The sequence below is a fragment of the Erythrolamprus reginae genome, chromosome 1 (assembly GCF_031021105.1).
Source record: "Erythrolamprus reginae isolate rEryReg1 chromosome 1, rEryReg1.hap1, whole genome shotgun sequence".
Taxonomy (NCBI): domain Eukaryota; kingdom Metazoa; phylum Chordata; class Lepidosauria; order Squamata; family Dipsadidae; genus Erythrolamprus; species Erythrolamprus reginae.
Window position 1 is genome coordinate 418,491,280 of NC_091950.1, and position 23,929 is coordinate 418,515,208.

Genomic DNA, 23,929 nt, shown 5'->3' on the forward strand with positions numbered 1-23,929 from the left:
ACCTTTTCAAGGACTTCATAACAGATGTAGAGTTGAAGGAGACAGTTCCCATAACTAAGTGAACTTATTTATGAGGACAACATGAGAAGTTGGGAGCTTGGCTGAGGAAAATATTGTTTCACTCTATGAAGCAGTGTCTGGGAACCTCATAGTTAATTATTATTATTATTAATATTTATTAGATTTGTATGCTGCCCCTCTCCGAAGACTCGGGGCGGCTCACAACAACAATAAAAACAATATTCTAACGAAAAGAAATCTAATATTAAAAGCACACAAAAACCCTATCATATTTAAATAACAACCAACACATACATACCAAAACATAAATATAAAAAAGCCTGGGGGAAAGGTGTCTCAACTCCCCCATGCCTGGCGGTATAGATGGGTCTTGAGTAATTTACGAAAGACAAGGAGGCTGGGGGCAGTTCTAATCTCGGGGGGGAGTTGATTCCAGAGGGCCGGGGCCGCCACAAAGAAGGCTCTTCCCCTGGGGCCCGCCAAACAACATTGTTTAGTCGTTTAATGCTTCGACATTACCCAGGCACTGTATTCAATAAATAGTAAGATTTTCAGAAACGAAACGAACTTGCAGCTTTATTTGGATTTTTGAGCTCGATGTTGCTTCCCATCATGAGCCATGGCCTGGCCTCTCCACCTGCTTGGTTGCTCTTGACTTACCTTCTTCCAGGATAGTGCCGCGGTGCAGATCCTTCTGGAGATTTGCTTGCCTTTGGAAGAAGAAAGCTCCCCAGGCCGGAAGTCCAGCAGACGGTTAAAGAACCAGCTGGGAAGTGCCGCACAAAGTCCTCAAAGCAAGCAGATCAAGGAAGAAGAGGAGGAGGAGGAGGAGGAAGAGGAAGGAGGAGGGGACGGAGAGGACGTAGAAGACAGCCTTCTCTGCAACTTGAGAGAAGTCCAGTGCCTGGTTTGCTGCCTTGTGCACCAGATGTTCATCGCCGATCCCAACATTGCTAAGCTGGTTCACTTCCAGGTGTGTGTGTGTGTGTGTTTGTGTTTTCATCTGCCCTTTGGACAACTTGGCTGCTCATGCCATGATAGACCATCTATAGCAGAGGTCTTCAAACTTGGCAACTTTAAGACTTTGTGGATTTCAACTCCCAACATAGCATAGAAGTCCACAAATCTTAAATTTGCCAAGTTTGGGAACCCTTTATCTATAACTTTCCTTCCTTCCTTCCTTCCTTCCTTCCTTCCTTCCTTCCTTCCTTTCTTTTCTTTTTCCCCTTCCTTCCTTCCATCCTCCCTCCCCTTCTTTCCTTCCTTCCTTCCTTCCTTCCTTCCTCGGTTTCTTTCTTCCTTTCTTTTCTTTTTCCCCTTCCGTCCTTCCTTCCTTCCTTCCTTCCTTCCTTCCTTCCTTCCTTCCTTCCTTCCTTCCTTATTTTATTGAAAACTGCATTGTCAATATCATTTACAAATAGAACAAACCCCAAAATGGGTTAACAGTAAATATTAACACACAAAGTAAAAGCAAGAGCAATAATACAATAGCAATGATAAAATTGTATTACCAAAAAGCTTAGACTAAATTTCTTTATACATTAGCTTATTTAGATTTTTAACAGTTACTAGAGTTACAATTAAATATATCGTTATTTTCAATATTAACACTATTAAAATTCATAATCTTAATTTCTCAAATTTCTACCTATTGCTTTTACCCCGTCATAAAATTTATGCCCGATAGTACTCTAAGTCTTCTTTATCTTTAATTTTTAAGGTTAGCATGTCCATTTCGAGTGTGAGGAGAGGGGCGGCATACAAATCTAATAAATTATTATTATTATTATTATTTTGGCACAATCCCGAATTTTCCTAATTACCTCCTCCTCCAGTGGAGTGTCAACATTTTTCCAAAATTTGGCCTATATAATCCTTGCTGCTGTTAGTATATATAAAACGCTGAATATGTGGTTGCCTTAGGGCAGAGGTCTTCAAACTTGTTAACTTTAAGACTTGTGGACTTCAACTCCCAGAATTCTCCAGCCAGCTGTGCTGGCTGGAGAATGCTGGGAATTGAAGTCCACAAGTCTTAAAGTAAACAAGTTTGAAGACCTCTGCCTTAGGGCCTGGGGGAAGCAAAAAAACGGCATTCCAGAACTTGGCAAACGGGTCATTTCCTGCCTCCGGAGGGCCTCTGAGTGGGAGGGGAAAGCCGCTTTTGCCCTCCCCAGGTTCCTAGAGAGGCTCTGGAGCCTGGGGAGAGCACAGGACAGGTATGCCATCACATGCCGGGAGTGTGTGTGTGGGGGGGCGGTTTCACACTCGCATGCATGGGGTCCCCCTACATAGAATTATGGGTTTGCATGCATGCACTCATCCCCTGCGAACACCCCCCCCTTTTGGCACGCGAACTAAAAAAGATTTGCCATCACTGACATAGTCAGTGTTAAAAACAACATAAACTGACAGCAAACAGCACCCCTCACTACCATTGATGGTGTTACCTAGTTGGGTAATGAAACGTCTGCAAGAAAACAAGCTCAGAGAGCAACCAAAGACCCCTCAGTCCTCTTCCTCCCTTATTCCTCCTCCTCCTCATCTTCACAAACCCTGCTCCCTTCTTGCCCTGATGGTGTTACCTAGTTGGGTAATGAAACGTCTGCAAGAAAACAAGCTCAGAGAGCAACCAAAGACCCCTCAGTCCTCTTCCTCCCTTATTCCTCCTCCTCCTCATCTTCACAAACCCTGCTCCCTTCTTGCCCTGATGGTGTTACCTAGTTGGGTAATGAAACGTCTGCAAGAAAACAAGGAAGCTCAGAGAGCATCAACAACCCCTCAGTCCTCCTCTTCCTCCCTTTTTTCTCCTCCTCCTCCTCCTCTTTGCAAACCCTGCTCCCTTCTTGCACTGATGGTGTTATCTACTTGGGTAATGAAACGTCTGAAAGAAAACAAGGAAGCTAAAGCAAAGCCACAACCTTTGGTTTTGCTTGAAAAGGGCTGGACTAGGGCGGATTCCTCACATGGGCCATTTCTTCCCTCCGCTTCTCTCCAACCAGGGCTACCCCTGTGAGCTGCTTCCCCTAACGGTGGCTGGCATCCCCTCGATGCACATCTGCCTGGACTTCATCCCCGAACTGATTTCTCAGCCTGAACTGGAGAAGCAGGTACGGCCCCCCACTCCCTTCTCCTCCCCGTAGGTGTCGGTCTGTGTCTTAGAGCAGGGGGTTTAATTGTTTCAACCCAAACGGGAAGAGGCGGCCTTTTCTGGGGGGCCATCAGTGAAGCGATGTTCTCTAGTAGTGCACAGGTTGGTGAGAAAATTTTGGTGGTCCGTGAAGAAATCTTGGCCCCTGGGCCAGATATGGTCGAGAGCAATTAAACCAGTCCAGGAAGAAGAAAGGAAAGGAAAGAGAGGGAAGGAAAGATAAGGAAAGGAAAGAGAGGAAAGAAAGGAAGAAGGGGAAAAGAGAGGAAAGGAAAGAGGGGAAAGGAAAGATAAGGAAAGGAAAGGAAGAGGAAAGGAGAGGAAAGGAAATAAGGGAAAAGGAAAGAGAAGGAAAGAGAAAGAAAGGAAAGGAAGAAGAGGAAAGGAAAGAGGGAAGGAAAGATAAGGAAAGGAAAGAGAGGAAAGAAAGGAAGACGGGGAAAAGAGAGGAAAGGGAAGAAGGGATAAGGGAAGAAGGAAAGGAAAGTGAAGAAAGGAAAGAGGAAATGAAAGGAAGAAGGGGAAAGGAGAGGAAAGGAAGAGAGGAAAGAATGTCAGCATGCTAGATATCAAGGTCCTCTTCGAACACGATGAGGAATGCTCTGACTCTGATTCTGATTTACATTCGGATGCTAATTGGAACCCTGACACCTTTTCCAAGACCCTTCCTGACAGCTGTCCTGGTTTTGATTCTCCCTTTCCAGATATTCGCTATCCAGCTGCTCTCTTACTTGTGCATTCAGTACGCTCTGCCCAAGTCTCTGAGCGTGGCCCGTTTGGCTATCAATGTCATGGGAACTCTGCTGACAGGTAAGCCAGGCTAGCCCTGGAAAGTCTAGTTCAGGGATGGCGAACCCTTTTTGGCTCGTGTGTCAAAAGGTGTGTGTGTGTGTGTGTGTGTGTGTTCATGTTGGATGCGTGTACATGCCCACACCCCTTTCCTTCCTCCATGCACACGCACACACCCCACACATGTGCACAGGCCTTTCTGAAGCCTGGTAGGTAAAAAAAAATGCCGGAGAGGGGCGGAATATAAATCCGATTAATAAATAATTAAATAAATAAATAATAAACCCGGAAGTTCGGAAAAACGCACTTCAGGCTTGACATTGTGCTGTTTTTTTGCACTCCAGAGGGTTCGGTCAAGCTTCTTGAAGCTCCAGAGTGCAAAAAACCCGGCACAACGGGCAAACCGGAAGTTCAGAAAACACACTTCCGATTTGGCCATTATGCTGGTTTTTTTGCACTCCGAGGCTTCAGGAAGCTTCCCTGAACCCTCCAGAGTGCAAAAAACAACACAATGTCAAACCGCAAGTTCGGAAAACACACTTCCAACTTACCCATTGTGCCGTTTATTGCACTCTGGGGCTTCAGGAAGTTTCCCCAAACCTTCCGGAGTGCAAAAACCAGCACAAGGGGCAAACCGGAAGTGCATTTTTCTGAACTTCCGGTTTGTCTGTTGGGGGATTTTTTTTTGTCTCTGGCCTTCAGGGAAGCTTCCCTGAAGCATCCAGAGGACAAAACGGCCTTTCGCAAGGCTGAAAATCAGCTGGCCAGCGTCCACTGCACGTTGCAGCTGAAACATGGCAAAGTCTTGCATGCCACCTGTGGTACATCTGCCACAGGTTCACCATCACTGGTCTAGTTAGTGCTCGATTGGAACCTAGTTAGCACTGGAAAGTCAAACAGGACTTTCTGTCTCCAGGAGTCCATTTCTGGAATCAAATCTCTACTTGTAGTGGGGAGAAAATAGCGCCCACGTCACCCTTTTATTTATTTATTTTATTTATTGGATTTGTATGCCGCCCCTCTCCGCAGACTCGGGGCGGCTAACAACAGTAATAAAACAGTATATGACAATAATCCAATACTATGGGGCTACCTTTGAAAAGTGTTCGGAAACTTCAGATCGTGCAGAATGCAGCTGCGAGAGCAATCATGGGCTTTCCCAAATATGCCCATGTTACACCAACACTCCGCAGTCTGCATTGGTTGCCGATCAGTTTCCGGTCACAATTCAAAGTGTTGGTTATGACCTATAAAGCCCTTCATGGCACCGGACCAGAATATCTCCGGGACCGCCTTCTGCCGCACGAATCCCAGCGACCAGTTAGGTCCCACAGAGTGGGTCTTCTCCGGGTCCCTTCAACTAAACAATGTCACTTGGCGGGACCCAGAGGAAGAGCCTTCTCTGTGGCGGCCCCGACCCTCTGGAACTAACTCCCTCCAGAGATCAGAGTTGCCCCCACCCTCCTTGCCTTTCGTAAGCTGCTTAAACCCCACCTCTGCCGCCAGGCATGGGGGAACTAAGATACACTTTCCCCCTAGGCCTTCACAATTTTATGTATGGTATGTTTGTATGTATGATTGGTTTTTATACAATGGGTTTTTAACTTTTTTTTTAGTATTGGATTTTGTTGTACTGTTTTACTGCTGTTGTTAGCCGCCCCGAGTCTGCGGAGAAGGGCGGCATACAAATCCAATAAATAATAATAATAATAATAATAATAATAATAATAATAATACTAAAAACAGTTAAAAACCCATTATATAAAAACCAATCATACATACAGACATACCATGCATAAAATTGTAGAGGCCTAGGGGGAAAGAGTATCTCAATTCCCTCATGCCTGGCGGCAGAGGTGGGTTTTAAGAAGTTTTCGAAAGGCAAGGAGGGTGGGAGCAATTCTAATCTCTGGGGGGAGTTGGTTCCAGAGGGCCGGGGCCGTCACAGAGAAGGCTCTTCCCCTGGGTCTCGCCAAGCGACATTCTTTGGTTGACGGGACCCGGAGAAGACCCACTCTGTGGGACCTAACTTGTCGCTGGGATTCGTGCACTCCTTCCTGGTGAGTGAGTGACATTGCGTTTCCCCAGTCTATTTCAGGGGTGTCAAACTCACGTCGTCACGGCAACCACACATGACGTTATCGGGACTTTCCCCCCTTTCACTAAACCACGGGTCGGCGAGGCCATTGCACGATGCATTCGGCCAGCGGACTGCGAGTTTGACCGCCGTGATCTATTTACATTAGACGTGGAAGTTGATTTATTTCTCAGATGCTATTTGGTTCGCTGACAATCGGTCAATGTGAAGTCCTCGGGGAGGGGCGGCATACAAATCCAATTTAATAAATAAAATAAATAAATAAATTTACAGGTAGTCCTCGACTTAACGACCACAGTTGAGCCCAAAATTTATATTGCTACGTAAAACACTTGTTAAATGACTTTTGCCCCATTTTATTATCTTTCTTGTCATTGCTGTTAGAAGAATCACTGCAATTGTTAAGGTCGTAGTTCTTAAGTGAACCTTACATTCAAAATGGTCAGTGATTAATATATATACCGGTATGTATGTATGTATGTATGTATGTATGTATGTATGTATGTATGTATGTATCTATCTATCTATCTATCTATCTATCTATCTATCTATCTATCTATCTATCTATCTATCTATCTATCTATCTATCTATGTATCTATCTATTAGATTTGTATGCCGCCCCTTGGGGTGGCTAACAACAATAATAAGACAATATAAACAAATCTAATATTTAAGTTTAAGTTAAATTTAAAAACCCTAATTTAAGAAACCAATCATACATACAGACATACCAAGCATACATTTTATAAGCCCGGGGGAAGGGAATATCTCAATTCCCCCATGCCTGACGACAGAGGTGGGTTTTTAATCTATATATGCATGGGTATAGGTAAGATAGATGGATGGATGGATTCAGGGATGGATTCCTACGGGTACGGTCAGGTACACAGAACCAGTAGAATTTTTTTTTTCTTTATTCACCTTCTGGGCTCTGGGTATGCAGCAAATGAGTTTGAATGTGTATAATTTTAGAAGAACTGTGCGTGCGTGTGTGAACCTGAATTTAAACATGCCTGGGATAAACATAGATCCATCCTAAGATAAAATACAGGAAATAGTATAAGGGCAGACTGGATGGACCATGAGGTCTTTTTCTGCCATCAATCTTCTATGTTTCTACATACACTTTATATAGTAGATAATGTATATTTTTGTGTGCCTATGTGTAATATGTATGTACACATAGGGCATATATACATAGAATTGAATAGTATATTTTGGATGTTCATTAATAGTAAATAGAGAGGGAAATTGTATCTCTTTGAGGAGAGGTCAGGCACCCTAACCCAAACCAAAACCCTTGACATGAGTGACATCAAGTTGGCCACCTTTAAGCCAGTCACATGACCTTTAAGCCACCCCCTGGTCACATGACCCTCAAGTCATCCCCACCTAGTCATATGGCCAGCAAGCTATGGCCACCAAATAAGCCACACCCATATTGTGATAGTAAAAATTTTTGTAGCCCTTCGATGGATGGATGGATACACAGGTGGGATTCAACCAATTTGCTCAAACCATTACATAATTGCTTATGCAGTTTGGAGAACCAGTTAAAAATCTGCTCAATGACCACATCATTCTCTTAACAACCTTGGCAGAAAAGATTTCAAAATCAGGCAAACCTCGCTTAATAATTGCCCTGCTTAGCCACAGACACCAATGTTGGTCATAAGTCGAAGACCATCCGTAGTTAAGAAAACCTCTTCTACAAGACAATGGAAGATTGTCTTTTAACATTATGGGGTTTTATATTGTATTTCAGTTTTTAATTCTGTACGTCCACTGCAGAAGGGTGGCTTATAAATTTGATTAAATAAATCAATAAATAGGAACATAGAAACATAGAAACATAGAAGATTGACGGCAGAAAAAGACCTCCTGGTCCATCTAGTCTAGTCAATAATCTTGCAATAAAGCACCCTTCTGTTTAGAGTGTGCTTCTTACTTCAGAAGGAAGGAAGGAAGGAAGGAAGGAAGGAAGGAAGGAAGGAAGGAAGGAAGAAAGAAAGAAAGAAAGAAACATAAAAGACTGACGGCAGAAAAAGACCTCCTGTTCCATCTAGTCTGCCCTTATATTATTTCCTGTATTTTATGTTAGGATGGATCTATATTTATCCCAGGCATGTTTAAATTCAGTTATTGAGGATTTACCAACCACGTCTGCTGGAAATTTGTTCCAAACATCTACTACTCTTTCAGCAAAATAATATTTTCTCACGTTGCTTCTAATCTTTCCCCCAACTAACCTCAGATTGTGGCCCCTTGTTCTTGTGTTCACTTTCCTATTAAAAACACTTCCCTCCTGAACCTTATTCTGAGTAAATGACTTAACTAGTGCAATTTCAAACTCTTCCTCTTGTCTCAACAGTTCTGACCGAGGCCAAGCGTTACACCTTCTTTATGCCTACGCTGCCCTGCCTGGTCTCATTCTGCCAAGCCTTCCCTCCCCTCTACGAAGACATCATGTCTCTGCTGATCCAGGTTGGACAAGTTTGCGCTTCCGACGTTGCCACAGAAACGAGGGATTTTGACCCGATTATTACACGTAAGCCATTGGGTCCCAACGGTTTTAGTCTTCTTTGCTTGCCCTTGGCCTCCTCCTGTCTTTGGTTGTAGTGATTTTAGCTACTTGTGACTGTAATTGAGGAGGGAGTTTGTGGTGCTCTCTAAGCTCGGTGGCTTTCTTGCAGCTAATATTATTATTATTATTATTATTATTATTATTATTATTATGTCAGTGCAACACAGCAAACGAGATCACTATGCTGGATTTTGTATTTCGTCACCAGTCGGGCGCTTCCCAAGCACCTAGGACTGCGTGATGTAGCGGTGAATTATGTTTGCCGATCCCAGTAAAGTGGCCTTTTGCAATTGACAGATGGAGATTTTGTCAATTCCGATGGTTTTCAAATGTCTGCTGAGATCCTTTGGCACTGCGCCCAGCGTGCCAAGTACCACTGGGACCACTTTCACGGGCTTATGCCAGAGTTGTTGCAGCTCGATTTTTAGATCTTCGTATTTCACTAATTTCTCTAGCTGCTTCTCCTCAATTCTGCTGTCTCCTGGGATTGCGATGTCGATGATCCATGCTTTCTTTTTCTCCACAATCAAGATGTCTGGTGTGTTATGCTTCAGAATTCGGTCAGTCTGAAGTCGGAAGTCCCACAGTAGTTTTGCTTGCTCATTTTCAATCACTTTTTCAGGCTTATGATCCCACCAGTTCTTTGCCACTGGTAAATGGTAGTTCCGGCACACCATTATCATTATTATTATTATTATTATTATTATTATTATTATTATTATTTATTAGATTTGTATGCCGCCCCTCTCCGAAGACTCGGGGCGGCTCACAACAGTAATAAAAACAGTGTAACAATGGGATGAATCTAATAATAAAAATATATAAAAACCCCAATAATTAAAAACCATACAACACATACACACCAAACATGAAATATAAAAAGCCTGGGGGAGATGTCTTAGTTCATGACAATCATGACAGCAATAGCATCTAGACTTATATACCGCTTCACAGTGCTTTTACAGCCCTCTCTAAGCAGTTTACAGAGTAAGCCTCTTGCCCCCAACAATCTGGGTCCTCGTTTGACTGACCTGGAAAGGACAGAAGGCTGAGTCAACCTTGAGCCGGTGGTGAGATTTGAACTGCTGAACTACAGCTAGCAGTTAGCTGAAGTAGCCTGCAGTGCTGCACTCTAACCACTGTGCCACCCCGGCACAGATAGGAGTTAAATGCTACTGGCTCGTGCGAAGCCTTCTGGGCATGTGCAGAGGGTAAAAGAATCCCAATGGTGGCAGAGTCTCACGCTCCCCTTGCAAACGGCTCTTCGGCGACCGATAGGCACGAGGGAACTGGGAGCTTTTCAACCCTGATCTAATATCATGCAGACGTTGGTGATAAATTAACTGTTCACCACACTATCTATAGAAGGCCTGACGTTTATGGGGACTTGGGAGGGGTGATTTTCACGAGGGAACGGGTGCAGCCACAAAGCATTCTTTCGAGGGGTTCAAGGTCATCCTATGCTCACCCACCTGGGAGGAAGCAGAAGGAGGACCTGCCACACTGGCACCATCTGAGTGGGCAACGTGACAAGTTTGTGGGTGGGGGACAGGGGATGTAAACTCAGGGTGGGAATCTCAGATTCAAGTTTCTCAGTTTAGGTGCCAGGATGGCTCCGGGCAATAATAATAATAGTAATAATAGTAATAATAGTAATAATAACAATAATAACAATAATAACAATAATAATAATAATTTTTTATTAGATTTGTATGCCGCCCCTCTCCGCAGACTCGGGGCAGCTCACAACAATAATAATCAATGTACAATGTGACAAATCTAATATTTAAAAGAAAACATATTAAAAACCCAGCATTTAAAAACCATGCAACACTAGCACACCATACATAAAACTATATAAGCCTGGGGGAGACATCTCAATTCCCCCATGCCTGGCAATATAGGTGGGTCTTAAGGAATTTATGAAAGACAAGGAGGGTGGGCGCAGTTCTAATCTCTGGGGAAAGTTGATTCCAGAGGGCCGGGGCCGCCACAGAGAAGGCTCTTCCCCTGGGGCCCGTCAGACAACATTGTTTAGTCGACGGGACCCGGGGAAGGCCAAATCTGTGGGACCTTATCGGTAATAAATTGGAACTTTGAGGAGTATTTTGACTTGGACTCTGATTTAGTTTGGACGCTACCTGGTACCTTAACAATCTGAGTGCTTCCATTCTCCCATGTTTAACTTTGTCATTTCTCCCTCTATTTGCAATGAATGTTTACCCCTAGGCCTCCAGCAACTGAAGGAAAAGCCTACCGAACAGACGAGACTTCTTGCCACCCACAAAGCCGGAGGAGGGACCCCTAGCACAGACCCCAACGTCCAGCTCTGTCACTGCATTGAAAATACCTTCGTTGAAATCATTAACATGAGCGTCGGGGCCATTTGAGCACATCTGGATGGTGTCGAGCCGTCGCAAAATCGCAGGATGTACGTGGATTTGAACTGAGGACTGTCTGGAAATGTGGGAAACTTTTTCACCAGTGCGGCATTAACCACAAGTCAACCACTGCTGCTTTCAGAGAAAGCATATCTTAGACTGGAGCGATTAAGATCTGTTCTCTTCAGACAAGCCAACTTGGTTGGAGATTCAGAGAAGGGGATTATGGGTCAAGGGACAGGGAATCCAGGTTTCTTTGCATTTCAAAGAGAGGAGGCCACACAAACCATGGTTGCCGATGTGTAATGTAACGCCATTTGGAGAATTGGATTCGCCTTTTGTAAAAAGAAAAGAAAAAAGTGTTATATTTCTTTGCTTGGCTCCACCATATCTTGGATTAAAGCTGAAAGGTTTTAAGTTTCAGATAAAACCTTAATCTGTGGAAATGACTTCATAAAGAGTTGTGAGAGGAAGCTGGGGGGGGGATGGAGAGGAAGGGAGGGAGGAGAGAGAAATAAGGAGAGAGGGAGGGAGGAAAAAATAGAGGGAGAGAGAGAGAGGCAAAAAAGAGGGAGAGGGAAAAATGGAGAGAGGAAAAAGGGAGAGAGAAGGAGAGGGAAATTTGGTGATGGAAATTTTTGGCCAGCCTAACTCCCGATTACCATACTTTTTCTCACCATTGGCCAGTCTGCCCAACACCATTTTTCCCCACATTGACAAAAATCTAATGATTTTTGTTTTCCATCAAGAATTTTTTAAAAAATTATCATATCAACTGATATCAACAGTTTTTCAATTATTATTATTATTAGATTTGTATGCCGCCCCTCTCCGTAGACTCGGGGCGGCTCACAACATACAATAAAACAATTCACAACAAATCTAATGAATTTAAAAAATTTAAAAAACCCATTATTAAACCATACAAACACACAAACATACCATACATAAATTGTATAGGCCCGGGGGAGGGGGGAATGTCTCAATTCCCCCATGCCTGACGGCAGAGGTGAGTTTTAAGGAGTTTACGGAAGGTAAGGAGGGTGGGGGCAGTTCTAATCTCCGGGGGGAGCTGGTTCCAGAGAGTTGGGGCCACCACAGAGAAGGCTCTTCCCCTGGGACCCGCCAGACGACATTGTTTAGTCGACGGGACCCAGAGAAGGCCAACTCTGTGGGACCTAATCGGTCGCTGGGATTCGTGTGGCAGAAACATAGAAACATAGAAGACTGACGGCAGAAAAAGACCTCATGGTCCATCTAGTCTGCCCTAATACTATTTCCTGTATTTTATCTTACAATGGATATATGTTTATCCCAGGCATGTTTAAATTCGGTTACTGTGGATTTACCAACCACGTCTGCTGGAAGTTTGTTCCAAGGATCTACTACTCTTTCAGTAAAATAATATTTTCTCATGTTGCCTTTGATCTTTCCCCCAACTAACTTCAGATTGTGTCCCCTTGTTCTTGTGTTCACTTTCCTATTAAAAACACTTCCCTCCTGAACCTTATTTAACCCTTTAACATATTTAAATGTTTCGATCATGTCCCCCCTTTTCCTTCTGTCCTCCAGACTATACAGATGGAGTTCATGAAGTCTTTCCTGATACGTTTTATACTTAAGACCTTCCACCATTCTTGTAGCCCGTCTTTGGACCCGTTCAATCTTGTCAATATCTTTTTGTAGGTGAGGTCTCCAGAACTGAACACAGTATTATTCCAAATGTGGTCTCACCAGCGCTCTGTATAAGGGGATCACAATCTCCCTCTTCCTGCTTGTTATACCTCTAGCTATGCAGCCAAGCATCCTACTTGCCTTTCCTACCGCCTGACCACACTGCTCACCCATTTTGAGACTGTCAGAAATCACTACCCCTAAATCCTTCTCTTCTGAAGTTTTTGCTAACACAGAACTGCCAATGCAATACTCAGATTGAGGATTCCTTTTGCATTATTTTACATTTGGAAACAGTAAACTGCAGTTTCCAGTCCCGGTGAGGAAGGTATTTTTGGAGAAGGAATTACATCCCTCTTTTCTGGCAAATCTTAATGTTTTGCTATCTACTAAAATATTTTGTACTCATTGTTCTTTTATCCATTACTTTGAGCCCAGTCTTTGACAGGTGTAGATGTTTTGGGGATGGGTGGGTCATGTGTGCATGTGTGCGTGTTTTAATGATTGAAGAACAAAACACAAATCTGTATGTTACATTAATAGGGAAAAAGTATTCAGGTTACCTGGAATAAGAATCAATCCTTGGTCAGTTGAGAGTCTAAAACTGTTGGATCAATTCCTCAAAAAGTCCAAATAACGTTAGCCTTCGGATAATTTAGCGTAATTTTGCTGAGATGACTAATATCAGTGGTACAAACTAATATTATTACTTTTTTTGTATGTAGTGTCAAGATGTATTAGAACAGTGGTTCTCAACCTTTCTAATGCCGCGACCCCTTAATATAGTTCCTCATCTTATGGTGACCCCCAACTATAAGTTTAGCGCCAATTCTTCCAACAGATCTTTAAGCTGATTGGCAAGAGGTCAGAGGGACACCCCCCTGTAAACGCCTGATTGGTTGGATTGTAAAAATATGTTCCAAGATGCCAGAATAGAAGCTTTAGTTGCTAACACCATTGGAAATTTGTCTTTTTCCACCTGTGAAATGGTCATTTGACCCCCAAAGGGGTCCTCCTGACCCCAAGGTTGAGAACCCCTGTATTAGAATGCAGGTTTTAATCGTATAGATTGGTGGCCTTGTAGATATTTGTACAAAGTTTTTGTTTGTCTTGGCTGCAGTTTCAAAATGGCTGCAGTGTTTTAAAGTGCAATTGGTTAAGTATTTGGTTTCAAAGAGATTCATTGGAAAGAATATGTTTCTTACTGTACATACAGGTGTAGTTTTTCTATTCATTCTTCCTTTTAAAAAAACAACAATGTCTTTTGTACAGCCGTAGCAGATTCTCTGTATAGGGGTTCTTATGTACTCAAACAGATCCAACTCACACAAAACAGGAAATATTGGAAGTTTGTAGGAACAGGGACCCCAATATTTTTCAGACAGATTGAAAGTCTGTTCTAAATACACCTTGAGAATGCTTGCTCCTGTTCCCAAATAAATAAAAACTCTTTGGAGACCAAGATTTTTAAAAATTATTATTATTATTATTATTATTATTATTATTATTATTATTATTATTATTACTATTATTATTATTATCATCATCATCATCATTATCATTATTTATTAGATTTGTATGCCGCCCCTCTCCATAGACTCAGGGCAGCTCACAACAATAACAAGAACAATGTAACAACAAATCTAATAATTTAAAAAACACTAAAAAACTCATTATTAAAAGCAAACATACCATGTATAAACTGTATAGGCCCGGGGGAGATGTGTCAGTTCCTCCACGCCTGACGGCAGAGATGGGTCTTAAGAACTTTACGAAAGGCAAGTGGGGGCAGTTCTAATCTCCGGGGGGAGCTGGTTCCAGAGGGTCGGGGCCGCCACAGAGAAGGCTCTTCTCCTGGGTCCCACCAAACGACATTGTTTAGTCGACGGGACCCGGAGAAGGCCAACTATGTGGGACCTAACAGGTCGCTGGGATTCGTGCGGCAGAAGGCGGTCCCGGAGATATTCTGGTCCGATGCCATGAAGGGCTTTATAGGTCATAACCAACACTTTGAATTGTGACCGGAAACTGATCGACAACCAATGCAGACTGCAGAGTCTTGGTGTGACATGGGTATATTTAGGAAAGCCCATGATTGCCCTCGCAGCTGCATTCTGCATGATTTGAAGTTTCCGAACACTTTTCAAAGGTAGCCCTTTGATTATGATATGTTTTTTTGTTTAGGGCTGGTTTCCAAATTTCTGGTTTCCATATTACAAACCAAATCAAAAAAGAGACATCCCCCCAAAATCAAGACAAAGAACAGGATAATGGCATCACCCTCCTCCCTTACCTTAAAGGCACCACAGACAAAATTAGCAAAATTCTCCACAAACATAATATCAAAACTTCATTTGTCACTAACCAGAAAATATCCAACATCCTAAGAAACCCAAAAGACAAAATCCAACTTGAAAATCAAGGAATCTATGAAATACCATGCAAAACATGTGCAGCCACATACATTGGACAAACTAATTGAAGAATAAACGCACGCATTGCAGAACATAAAAATGCAGTCAAAAAAGAAGAAAAAACTTCCTCCCTTTTCCAGCACATTAAAAAAACAGGACATGAAATTGACTTCGAAAAAACTAAATTACTCTCCAAAACAACACCTATACAAAAGAATAATCATGGAAGCCATAGAGATAGAAAAACACCCCCTCAGCATGAACAAACGAGATGACACGTCCCGCCTACCAGAAATTTGGAAACCAGCCCTAAACAAAAAAACACATCCTAATCATCACCATGTCAATCCTTCAACTAAATGTGATTCCACCAACCAATCAAATCATTAAAACCTAGCCACCCAATCTACTTGCTACATTCAAACCAAATCTCCACCCCCACCACTATTTATAATGAACAAATGGCAGTTGCAGCAGCACGAAGCTTACAACTTCAGCCTGATGATGGTGAATGTGATTTCACCGAAACGTCGCATAGACACTCAAAATATTACACGGGGCAAAACCCGAACTCAGAACAATCTACATACATATACCCGTGAAAATCTACGAAATCATATATATATATATATATATATAGTTGAAGGGATTGGATACTGTAGCTTAGAGCAGAGGTCCCCAACCTTTTTTGCACCAGGGACCGGCTTTAAGGTAGACCAGTTTTCCATGGCCCGGTGAGGGGGAGGGGGGGGGGAAGCTAGCTGTCAGCGGCGCCGTAAAAGGGGCGATCAAGAGAGGAATGGGTGAATGAATGGACGGAGGGTGGGAAGGAAGGAAGGAAAGAGGGAAGGGACAGGAACAAAAGAAGGGTGCAAAGGAAGCAAGGAAAGGTGTGAAAGGGGAGAGTAAGAGAGGAAGGAGTGAAAGAAGGGAATGAGGGAGGAAGGAAGGGAGGAAGGAAAAGGAAAGCAAGAAATGGAGGGAGGAAAGGAAGGAAAGAAAGAAAGAAAGAAAGAAAGGGGGAAGGGACAGGAACAGAGGAAGGAAGCAAGGAAACTTATGAAAGGGGAGAGTAAGGGAAGAAGGTAGGAAGGAGAAAGAAAAGAAGAAATAGAGGAAGGGAAGGTAAAAGAGAGAAAGAAAAAGAGCAAGAAAGAAAGCAAGAAAGAGAAAGAAAGAAAGGCAACTTCAAAGAAAGGCTCACTGAGCATCTCTCACTCTCTCTCTCTTTCTATCCCTCTTTCTTTCTTTCTCTTCCTTTCTCTCTCTCCTCTTCCTTTATCTCCTCTCTCTCTCCCTCTCTCTTTCTCTCCCCCTCTCTCCCCCTTTCCCTCTCTCCCTCTCTTGCTATCTCTCCCCCCTCTCCCTCTCTCTTTCTCCCTCTCCCTCTCTTTCTCTCTCTCCCCCCTCTCTCTTTCTCTCTCTCTCCCCCTCTTTCTCTCTCTTCTTCTCACTTTCTCTCTCTTGTTTTCTTTCTGTCTCTTTTGCTTTCTCTCTCTCTCACTCTTTCTTGTTTTCTTTCTCACGCTCTTTCTCTCTCTTGTTCTCTCTCTTGCTATCTCTTTCTCTCCCCCCCCCCTTTCTCACTCTCTCTTTCTCACTTTCTCTCTATCTTGCTGTCTGTTGCTCTCACTCACTCTCGTTCTCTCTCCATTCTTCTCAGCGATGACGCGCGCACGCCGTGCCCGCCTCACCTTTGCGAGAGCACTTTCGCCCCGGGCTCTCAGCAAGGGGGTTTGGAGGAGAGGCGGGGCCGGCGAAGGTGATATTGAATGTCGGGGGAGAACGGGCGGCTGCAAGCGCTCCCTATCCCCCTGCTAGCCCACTCGGAATATTCAAAATAAGAAAAGCCTTCGCCGGCAAAGGTTTTTCTTATTTTGAATATTCCGAGTGGGCTAGCAGGGAGATAGGGAGCGCGTGCAAATACCCGTTCTCCCCCGACATTCAATATCACCTTCGCCGGCCTCCGCTGAGGAAAGCCTTTGCCGGCATTTCCTCTCGTTGTCAAGGAGGTGCAGCGGCGGGCGGAGAGAGGGAAGGAGGGGGGGGGGGCAGCGGCGTCCCTCCTGGCCTTGGCGGGCCGCCCAACCCTCCCCACCTCCTGCAAACGCGGCGGGCGGCGGGGGGAGAGCGAGGAGCCGGTTCCGGCGGGCGCGGGGCTTGGCTGGCTGGCGGGGGGAGCGCCGCTGGTGATGCGGAAAGGCCGAGGGGGCCCTGGCGCCGCGGACCGGCTGAAAAGCTCCAACGGCCCGGTCCCGGTCCGCGGACCGGCGGTTGGGGACCTCTGGCTTAGAGGATAATTCTCTGCCTTACAAGGCAAAGATTGCAGGTTCAAGTCCCAGTGGGTATGGCTAGCTGATGAGACCAAAATAAGGCCGAAATAGATCTATCCTAGTCTCCCTTAATTTTCAAATTCAGCAAAAAAACATGTGACACACACACACACACATATATATATATATATATATATATATATATATATATATATATATATACAGTGGAACCCCGACATAAGAGCTGCTCTACTTAAGAGCAACTCGAGATAAGAGCTGGGAGGGGAGAGATATTTTTGTTCTACTTACAAGCCCAAATTCGAGATACAAGCGCCAAGGAGCTGTCTCCTGAAGCCAAACGCTAACTTCCGCGTTCGGCTTCAGGAGACAGCTGCGAAGCGGCGCGCGTGTTTTAAAAGGTTGCAGCCGGCCTGGGGGGCTCGGGGGGGGTGCTTGCAGCTTTCTTTCTTGCTCTTTTTCTTTCTCTCTTTTACCTTCCCTTCCTCTATTTCTTCTTTTCTTTCTCCTTCCCACCTTCTTCCCTCCCTCCCTCCCTCCCTTCACTCATTCCTCTCTTACTCTCCCCTTTCATAAGTTTCCTTGCTTCCTTCCTCTGTTCCTGTCCCTTCCCCCTTTCTTTCTTTCTTTCTTTCTTTCTTGCTCTTTTTCTTTCTCTCTTTTACCTTCCCTTCCTCTATTTCTTCTTTTCTTTCTCCTTCCCACCTTCTTCCCTCCCTCCCTCCCTTCACTCATTCCTCTCTTACTCTCCCCTTTCATAAGTTTCCTTGCTTCCTTCCTCTGTTCCTGTCCCTTCCCTCTTTCCTTCCTTCCTTCCCACCCTCCGTCCATTCATTCACCCATTCCTCTCTTGATCGCTTAAAGCCGGTCCCTGGTGCAAAAAGGGTTGGGGACCTCTGTCCTACAGGATTGGGTGGCAGAGAAGTTGAACATATGTAAATTTAAAAGTTTAAGAAAGTTTACAAGTTAAGTGAAAGAAACTTCATTATTCATTTATATGTACATGTACATTTCTTCATTAAAAACATGTCTTTCTGCATAATTTAGACTAACTTTGTGAGTTTTTTGAGGGCTGGAACCAATTAAAATTATTTACATTAATTCCTATGGGGGAAAGTCGTTCGAGATAAGAGCTGCTCGACTTAAGAGCCCAGGTCCGGAACGAATTAAACTCGTATCTCGAGGTACCACTGTATATATATATATATATATATATAAAGAGAGAGACAGAGAGAAGAGAGACATTTTTTGAGGTGTGTGCAACATATTGCTAATTAACATATTGCTAATAATGAAAATCATGCATGTATGTATGTATATATGGTACTGTATGTATGTATGTATGTATGTATGTATGTATGTATGTATGTACATGTATATATAATATCTCAAAAAATGTTTTTCTGTTGAGTCAACTGGTATACCCAAATATGGGAGGGAGCATTTGGGTGTACCAGATGACAACAGAAAAACATTTAATCTTTCCCCTGGCTCAGCTGATAAGGGAGGAGAACTTGTGGCTTAGAGGGTAAAAAAACTGCTGCTCATCTGGATGTTGATTGCTGGTGAAAGAGGTATTTTGGTCTTTTTGTTTCCTTTTTGGCTTTTTTATTCTGTCTTTTGAATACTACTGTACAGTATATAGATGTTGGTACTCTGGAGAGCCACCTACAAGTATTATTTTCTCCACAACTCTATTTCTCTCCACAAGATGTCACTGTAAGGTTACCATAAGGTGGCAAGAATTGTGTCAAAACTTCATTGAATTGACTTTGCTTGTTGTGAATTGGCTGGGAAAGTTACAAATGGCGATCATGCGATCTGGGGTGCTGCCACCCTTGTAAATAACAGGTAGTCCTCAAGTTATGACCACAGTTGAGCCCAACATTTATGTTGGTAAGTGAGAAATTTGTTAAGTGAGTTTTGCCCCATTTTCCCACCGCATTTGTTAAGTGAATTATTACAGTTCTTTAATTAGTAACATGGTTATTAAATAAGCCTTTTCCCCATTGACTTTGCTTGTCAGAAGATTGCAAAAGAGGAACACTTGACCCACAGGATGTTGCAACCATCCTAAATGTGAGTCAGTTGTTGAGCATCCGAATGTAAACCCAGTGACTATGGGGATGCTGCGACGGTCATAAGTGTAAAAAGTGGTCATCAACCACTTTTTTCAATGCCCGGATAACTGAACAGTCACTCTGTCGTAAGTTGAGGACTACTTGTACCTGTGGGTTGCCAGGCACCCCAATTTTGATCATAGGACCAGTATTGGGTTGCTACCAGTATAGATAAGGATGGTGCCCTGGTAGCGAAAATTGAAAAGTGTGCATAACTTCGCTTCTGCATGCGTACGTGCGTATCCCAACATGTTTTTGCCTCTGCGCATGCACAGGAAGCAGTCTCATGAAGGGACACATGCATGAGAGATTTATGTGCGCACGCAGCGCAATTTTCGCTGCAATGCAATTTTCTGCATGCACAGAAGCAAAAACACTGGGACACGCATGCATGCATGCAGAAGCAAAGCTGTGCGCATAGCGCACCAGTAGCAACAGAAATGGGAATCCGCCCCTGCATAGGACTCTCTGTATACTGTCATAGTTCTTCTTCTGCCTTCTGCCGCACGAATCCCAGCGACCGTTTAGGTCCCACAGAGTCGGCCTTCTCCGGGTCCCGTCGACTAAACAATGTCGTCTGGCGGGACCCAGGGGAAGAGCCTTCTCTGTGGCGGCCCCGACCCTCTGGAACCAGCTCCCCCCGGAGATTAGGATTGCCCCCACCCTTCTTGCCTTTTGTAAAGTTCTTAAGACCCATCTCTACCGTCAAGCATGGGGGAATTGAGATGTCTCCCCCTGGCCTTTATATTTTATGTATGGTATGTTTGTGTGTATGTCTTGTATTTAAATAAGGGTTTTTTAGATATTTTTAAATATTAGATTTGTTATTAGATTTGTTATTGTACATTGTTTTTTATTATTTATTATTTATTTATTTATTTATTTATTTATTTATTGGATTTGTATGCTGTGAGCTGCCCCAAGTCTCAGGAGAGGGGCGGCATACAAATCTAATAATAATAATAATAATAATAATAATAATAATAATAATAATAATAATACTAGTTGTCTATAAGTGGGAGGACTCATTGAAAGTCTCCTTTTTCAATGCCATTCTAATTTCAAAAGGTTGTAAATTGAGGACTACTTGGATTTCTCTGCAAAAAATACATTATAAGGATAGAATCAGCACAAGCTGTTTGAGAGGGGAAAGGCAAGACTGAAGAGCAAGCAAGGGCAGTGGAATAAACCAACGTTTTGCAACCATAGCTGGGGAATTCTGGGAGCTGAAGTCCACACGCTTTAAAGGTGTTGAAGTTGAGAAGTATGTCATCAATCTTTAACCCTCTTATTTATTTTTATTTTATTTATTTGTCAAACATGTATAGGATTTGTCAAACATGTATAGGATTGGCAAGTAGTTTGTATAAATATAAGTAAAAAGTAACCATAGAATAGGACAGTAGGCACAATGGCGCGCTTATGCATGCTCCTTAGAGACCTCTTAGAAACGGAGAGGTTGACCGTAGACAATCTAAGGTTAAAGTTTTTAGGAAAGAAACCAGAGTCAGGTGGTGCATTCCAGGCATTCATCACTCTGTTGCTGAAGTCGTATTTTCTGCAGTCGAGTTTGGAGCTGTTTACATTTAGTTTGAATCTATTACATGCTCATGTATTGCTGCGGTTGAAGGCAAAGTAGTCATTATCAGGAAGGACATTATGGTATATGATTTTATGAACTACTGTATATTTAGATCAGATCAGAGGCGATGTAATTGAAAATTGTCTGATCCCAGTATTTCAAGTCTGGTGGAATAAGGTATTCTGTTGCAAGCAGAGGAATGAAGGGCTCTTCTTGTGAAATATTTCTGGACACTCTTGATTGTATTGTCTACTATGCAGCGTGGGTTCCAGACAGGTGAGATGTATTCCAGAATTGGCCTAACAAATGTTTTGTATGCTCTGGTTAGCAATGTAATATTTCCAGAGACGAAGCTACATAAGATTAGATTAACAACTCTTAGTGCTTTTTTGGTAATGTTGTTACAGTGGGCTCTAGCACTTAGGTAATTGAATATGAGTACAGTACTCCAAGGTCTTTGACAGAGTGCGGGTCATCTACAAGTTCCTTTCCTCCAAGTTAGTATTTTGTATTCTGATTTTTTTTTGCCATTGTGTAATACAGAGCATTTGTTGGTTGAGATTTGAAGTTGCCAGTTTTTCCCATAATCCACTGCCCATCGGTGTCAAAGTTCAAGGCCTTTACCAATTCGAAAGGCCTTTTTCCTTCCTCAGGGGTCCTTCTCGCAGCCAACTGAACGTGATTTCCTCAAATGCTTTGGAAAGTCTGGCGGAATTCACGCCGCCTCGACGGGAAATTTATTACGCTGTCTCAGAAACGAAGCCCAGGACCGCTAGGCCTCAAGGTATCTAGGCAACCGAAGGATACCGGAAGCCGCGCTAGCGGGCCGCTCTCGTTGGTGCTTCCAGCTCGCCACTGATTGGTAAGAAAAGCCGGAAGGGGGCGGACGCAGCCGAGGCGGGAAGGAAGGCTCGAAATTGGAGAAAGAGAGAGAAGAAGCGCTTGGAATCTTGAGGTAAATGTCCATGCGCGCGCTGAGAAGAGGGGCACGTATTGGCTTCGCCGCGTTGGACGAGTCCAAACAGCGGATGGCAGGCGGGGTGGGGGCGGGGGGAGAGTGCAGCACCTTTGGACTCTTCCATTCCGAAGGGAGAGGTGGAATTGTTTCAAGCCGCGCTCGTCATTGCGCCTTGCAATTTCTCCGTCATAAAAGGATTTTTGAAGGATCGAAAAGTGGGGCGTAGGAGGTGGCGGGGGGGGGGGATAAAAGAAAAGCTCCCTCCAGCGTTTAATGAATTAAAAGTCTAAATTTTCATGTGGGGGAGGGGCGGTGGAAAGAAACCACCATCCCTCAAGTCAAGTTTGTTTTTTTCTGGTGCATCAATTCCTTAAAAGAAAAAAAAAACCCTGCTAAAATTTGTTTGGGGCAGCCTAACCTTCATTAATTATTTAATTTTAATTCTCCACAGTCGGTTCAATAATATTCAAATCTCCGTGTGTCTCTGTGTGTGTATAAAAGATGGAATGAAATATAATACTAGTAATAATACTTTTCATGACATGAAAAGCTTAGAACTATGTCATTTTAAACACAACCTTACCATAGCCTATAACATCATTTGCTACAACGTCCTTCATGTCAACGACTACTTCAGCTTCAACCACAACAACACATGAGCACACAACAGATCCAAACCTAAAGTAAACCATGACTTTAGTAACTGAGTAGTTGATGCATGAAACTCACTAACACTCTAATATCATCACCTAACCCCAAAAACTTTGCCCTTAGGCTCTCCACTGTTGACCTCTCCCAATTCCTAAGAGATCAGTAAGGGGCGTGCATAAGTGCACCAATGTGCCTTTCGTCCCCTGTCCTAATGTTTCTCTTTTACTAGTATGTATATAAATATTATATCTTTGTATACCACCAATCCATACGTGACAAAACAAATACTGTAAATAAAATAAACATCCACATCTGCCTATGAATGAAAGATGAATATAAAATGCCAAATCCTATCTACACATCTGCCTGAAAGTGCAACAAACCACAGTAAGAGATTATGTAAGCTGACTACAAGCAGCGGCATGTCAAAGTAGCAACAACTGCATTGGAAGAACTGCAAGAAATATCATTTGCAAACACTGGTGGGATCATAAAATGGAGAAAAACATTTAAAATGAAGACTGGGACTTTAGAATACAAACTGACAGGTAACCCTAACCCTAACCCTAACCTCAGACTTAATAATTATTGTGAAAAGACAAAAGACTAAAAATGTTAAGATAGTGGATGTGGCAGTACCTGCAGACAGTGGAAGAGAAAGAACTGGAGAAGGTAACGAAATACAAAGACCCACAAATAGAAAGGGAATGACTGTGGCAAAAGAAAGCAAAGGCAGTAACAATAGTGATAGACGCATCAAATGCAATCTCAAAATATCTGGAGCTTCGCTGTAACATCATCGGCATTGACAAATTCACCACCAGTCAATTGCAAAAGGCAGCTTTAGTTGGAAGAGCTGACATTCTGAGATGATATATTTAAGGGCCATCCAACAACGTCATTTGCCTGCCCCAATTCTTTGGGAAGGATGCTATAGGTGAATTAAAAAACCAAATGCAGTCTAAATATCTGGCTGAGTGTGCGACCAACAATATTAATAACTATACCAAATACCCTGGACACCTTGCAAGATATCAAATAGACAATTGAAACAATTAAAACTTATTGGTCGTCCCACAGGTGCTTTTCCAAAAGACAAGTGGAGTTTTTGTCCAGTTAGCTTTTGAAAAAGTACCTTTGAGACAATCAGGATCTGGATGACTGAGAATCTCCATAGGCAAATGGCCCACCCCTCAATCTTTTGGACACCATGGACT

General features: G+C 43.2%; 2 protein-coding genes across 3 annotated transcripts in view; both read left to right on the plus strand.

Moving 5' to 3' along the window:
• INTS2 (integrator complex subunit 2) overlaps positions 1-11,452 on the plus strand; it is a 52,855-nt gene extending 41,403 nt beyond the window's left edge. The window contains exons 21-25 of the mRNA XM_070735297.1: positions 692-994; positions 3,021-3,128; positions 3,874-3,979; positions 8,429-8,605; positions 10,871-11,452. Coding sequence (XP_070591398.1) covers positions 692-994; positions 3,021-3,128; positions 3,874-3,979; positions 8,429-8,605; positions 10,871-11,031 — 855 coding nt within the window. The 3' untranslated portion in view covers positions 11,032-11,452. The remainder of the gene's footprint in view (positions 1-691; positions 995-3,020; positions 3,129-3,873; positions 3,980-8,428; positions 8,606-10,870) is intronic.
• A 10,518-nt stretch (positions 11,453-21,970) lies between these two features.
• The window catches only part of BRIP1 (BRCA1 interacting DNA helicase 1), a 149,760-nt gene continuing 147,801 nt past the window's right edge, over positions 21,971-23,929 (plus strand). For both annotated transcript variants that reach the window (XM_070735298.1, XM_070735299.1), the window contains exon 1: positions 21,971-22,058. The gene's annotated coding sequence lies outside the window, so the exon portion shown is untranslated. The remainder of the gene's footprint in view (positions 22,059-23,929) is intronic.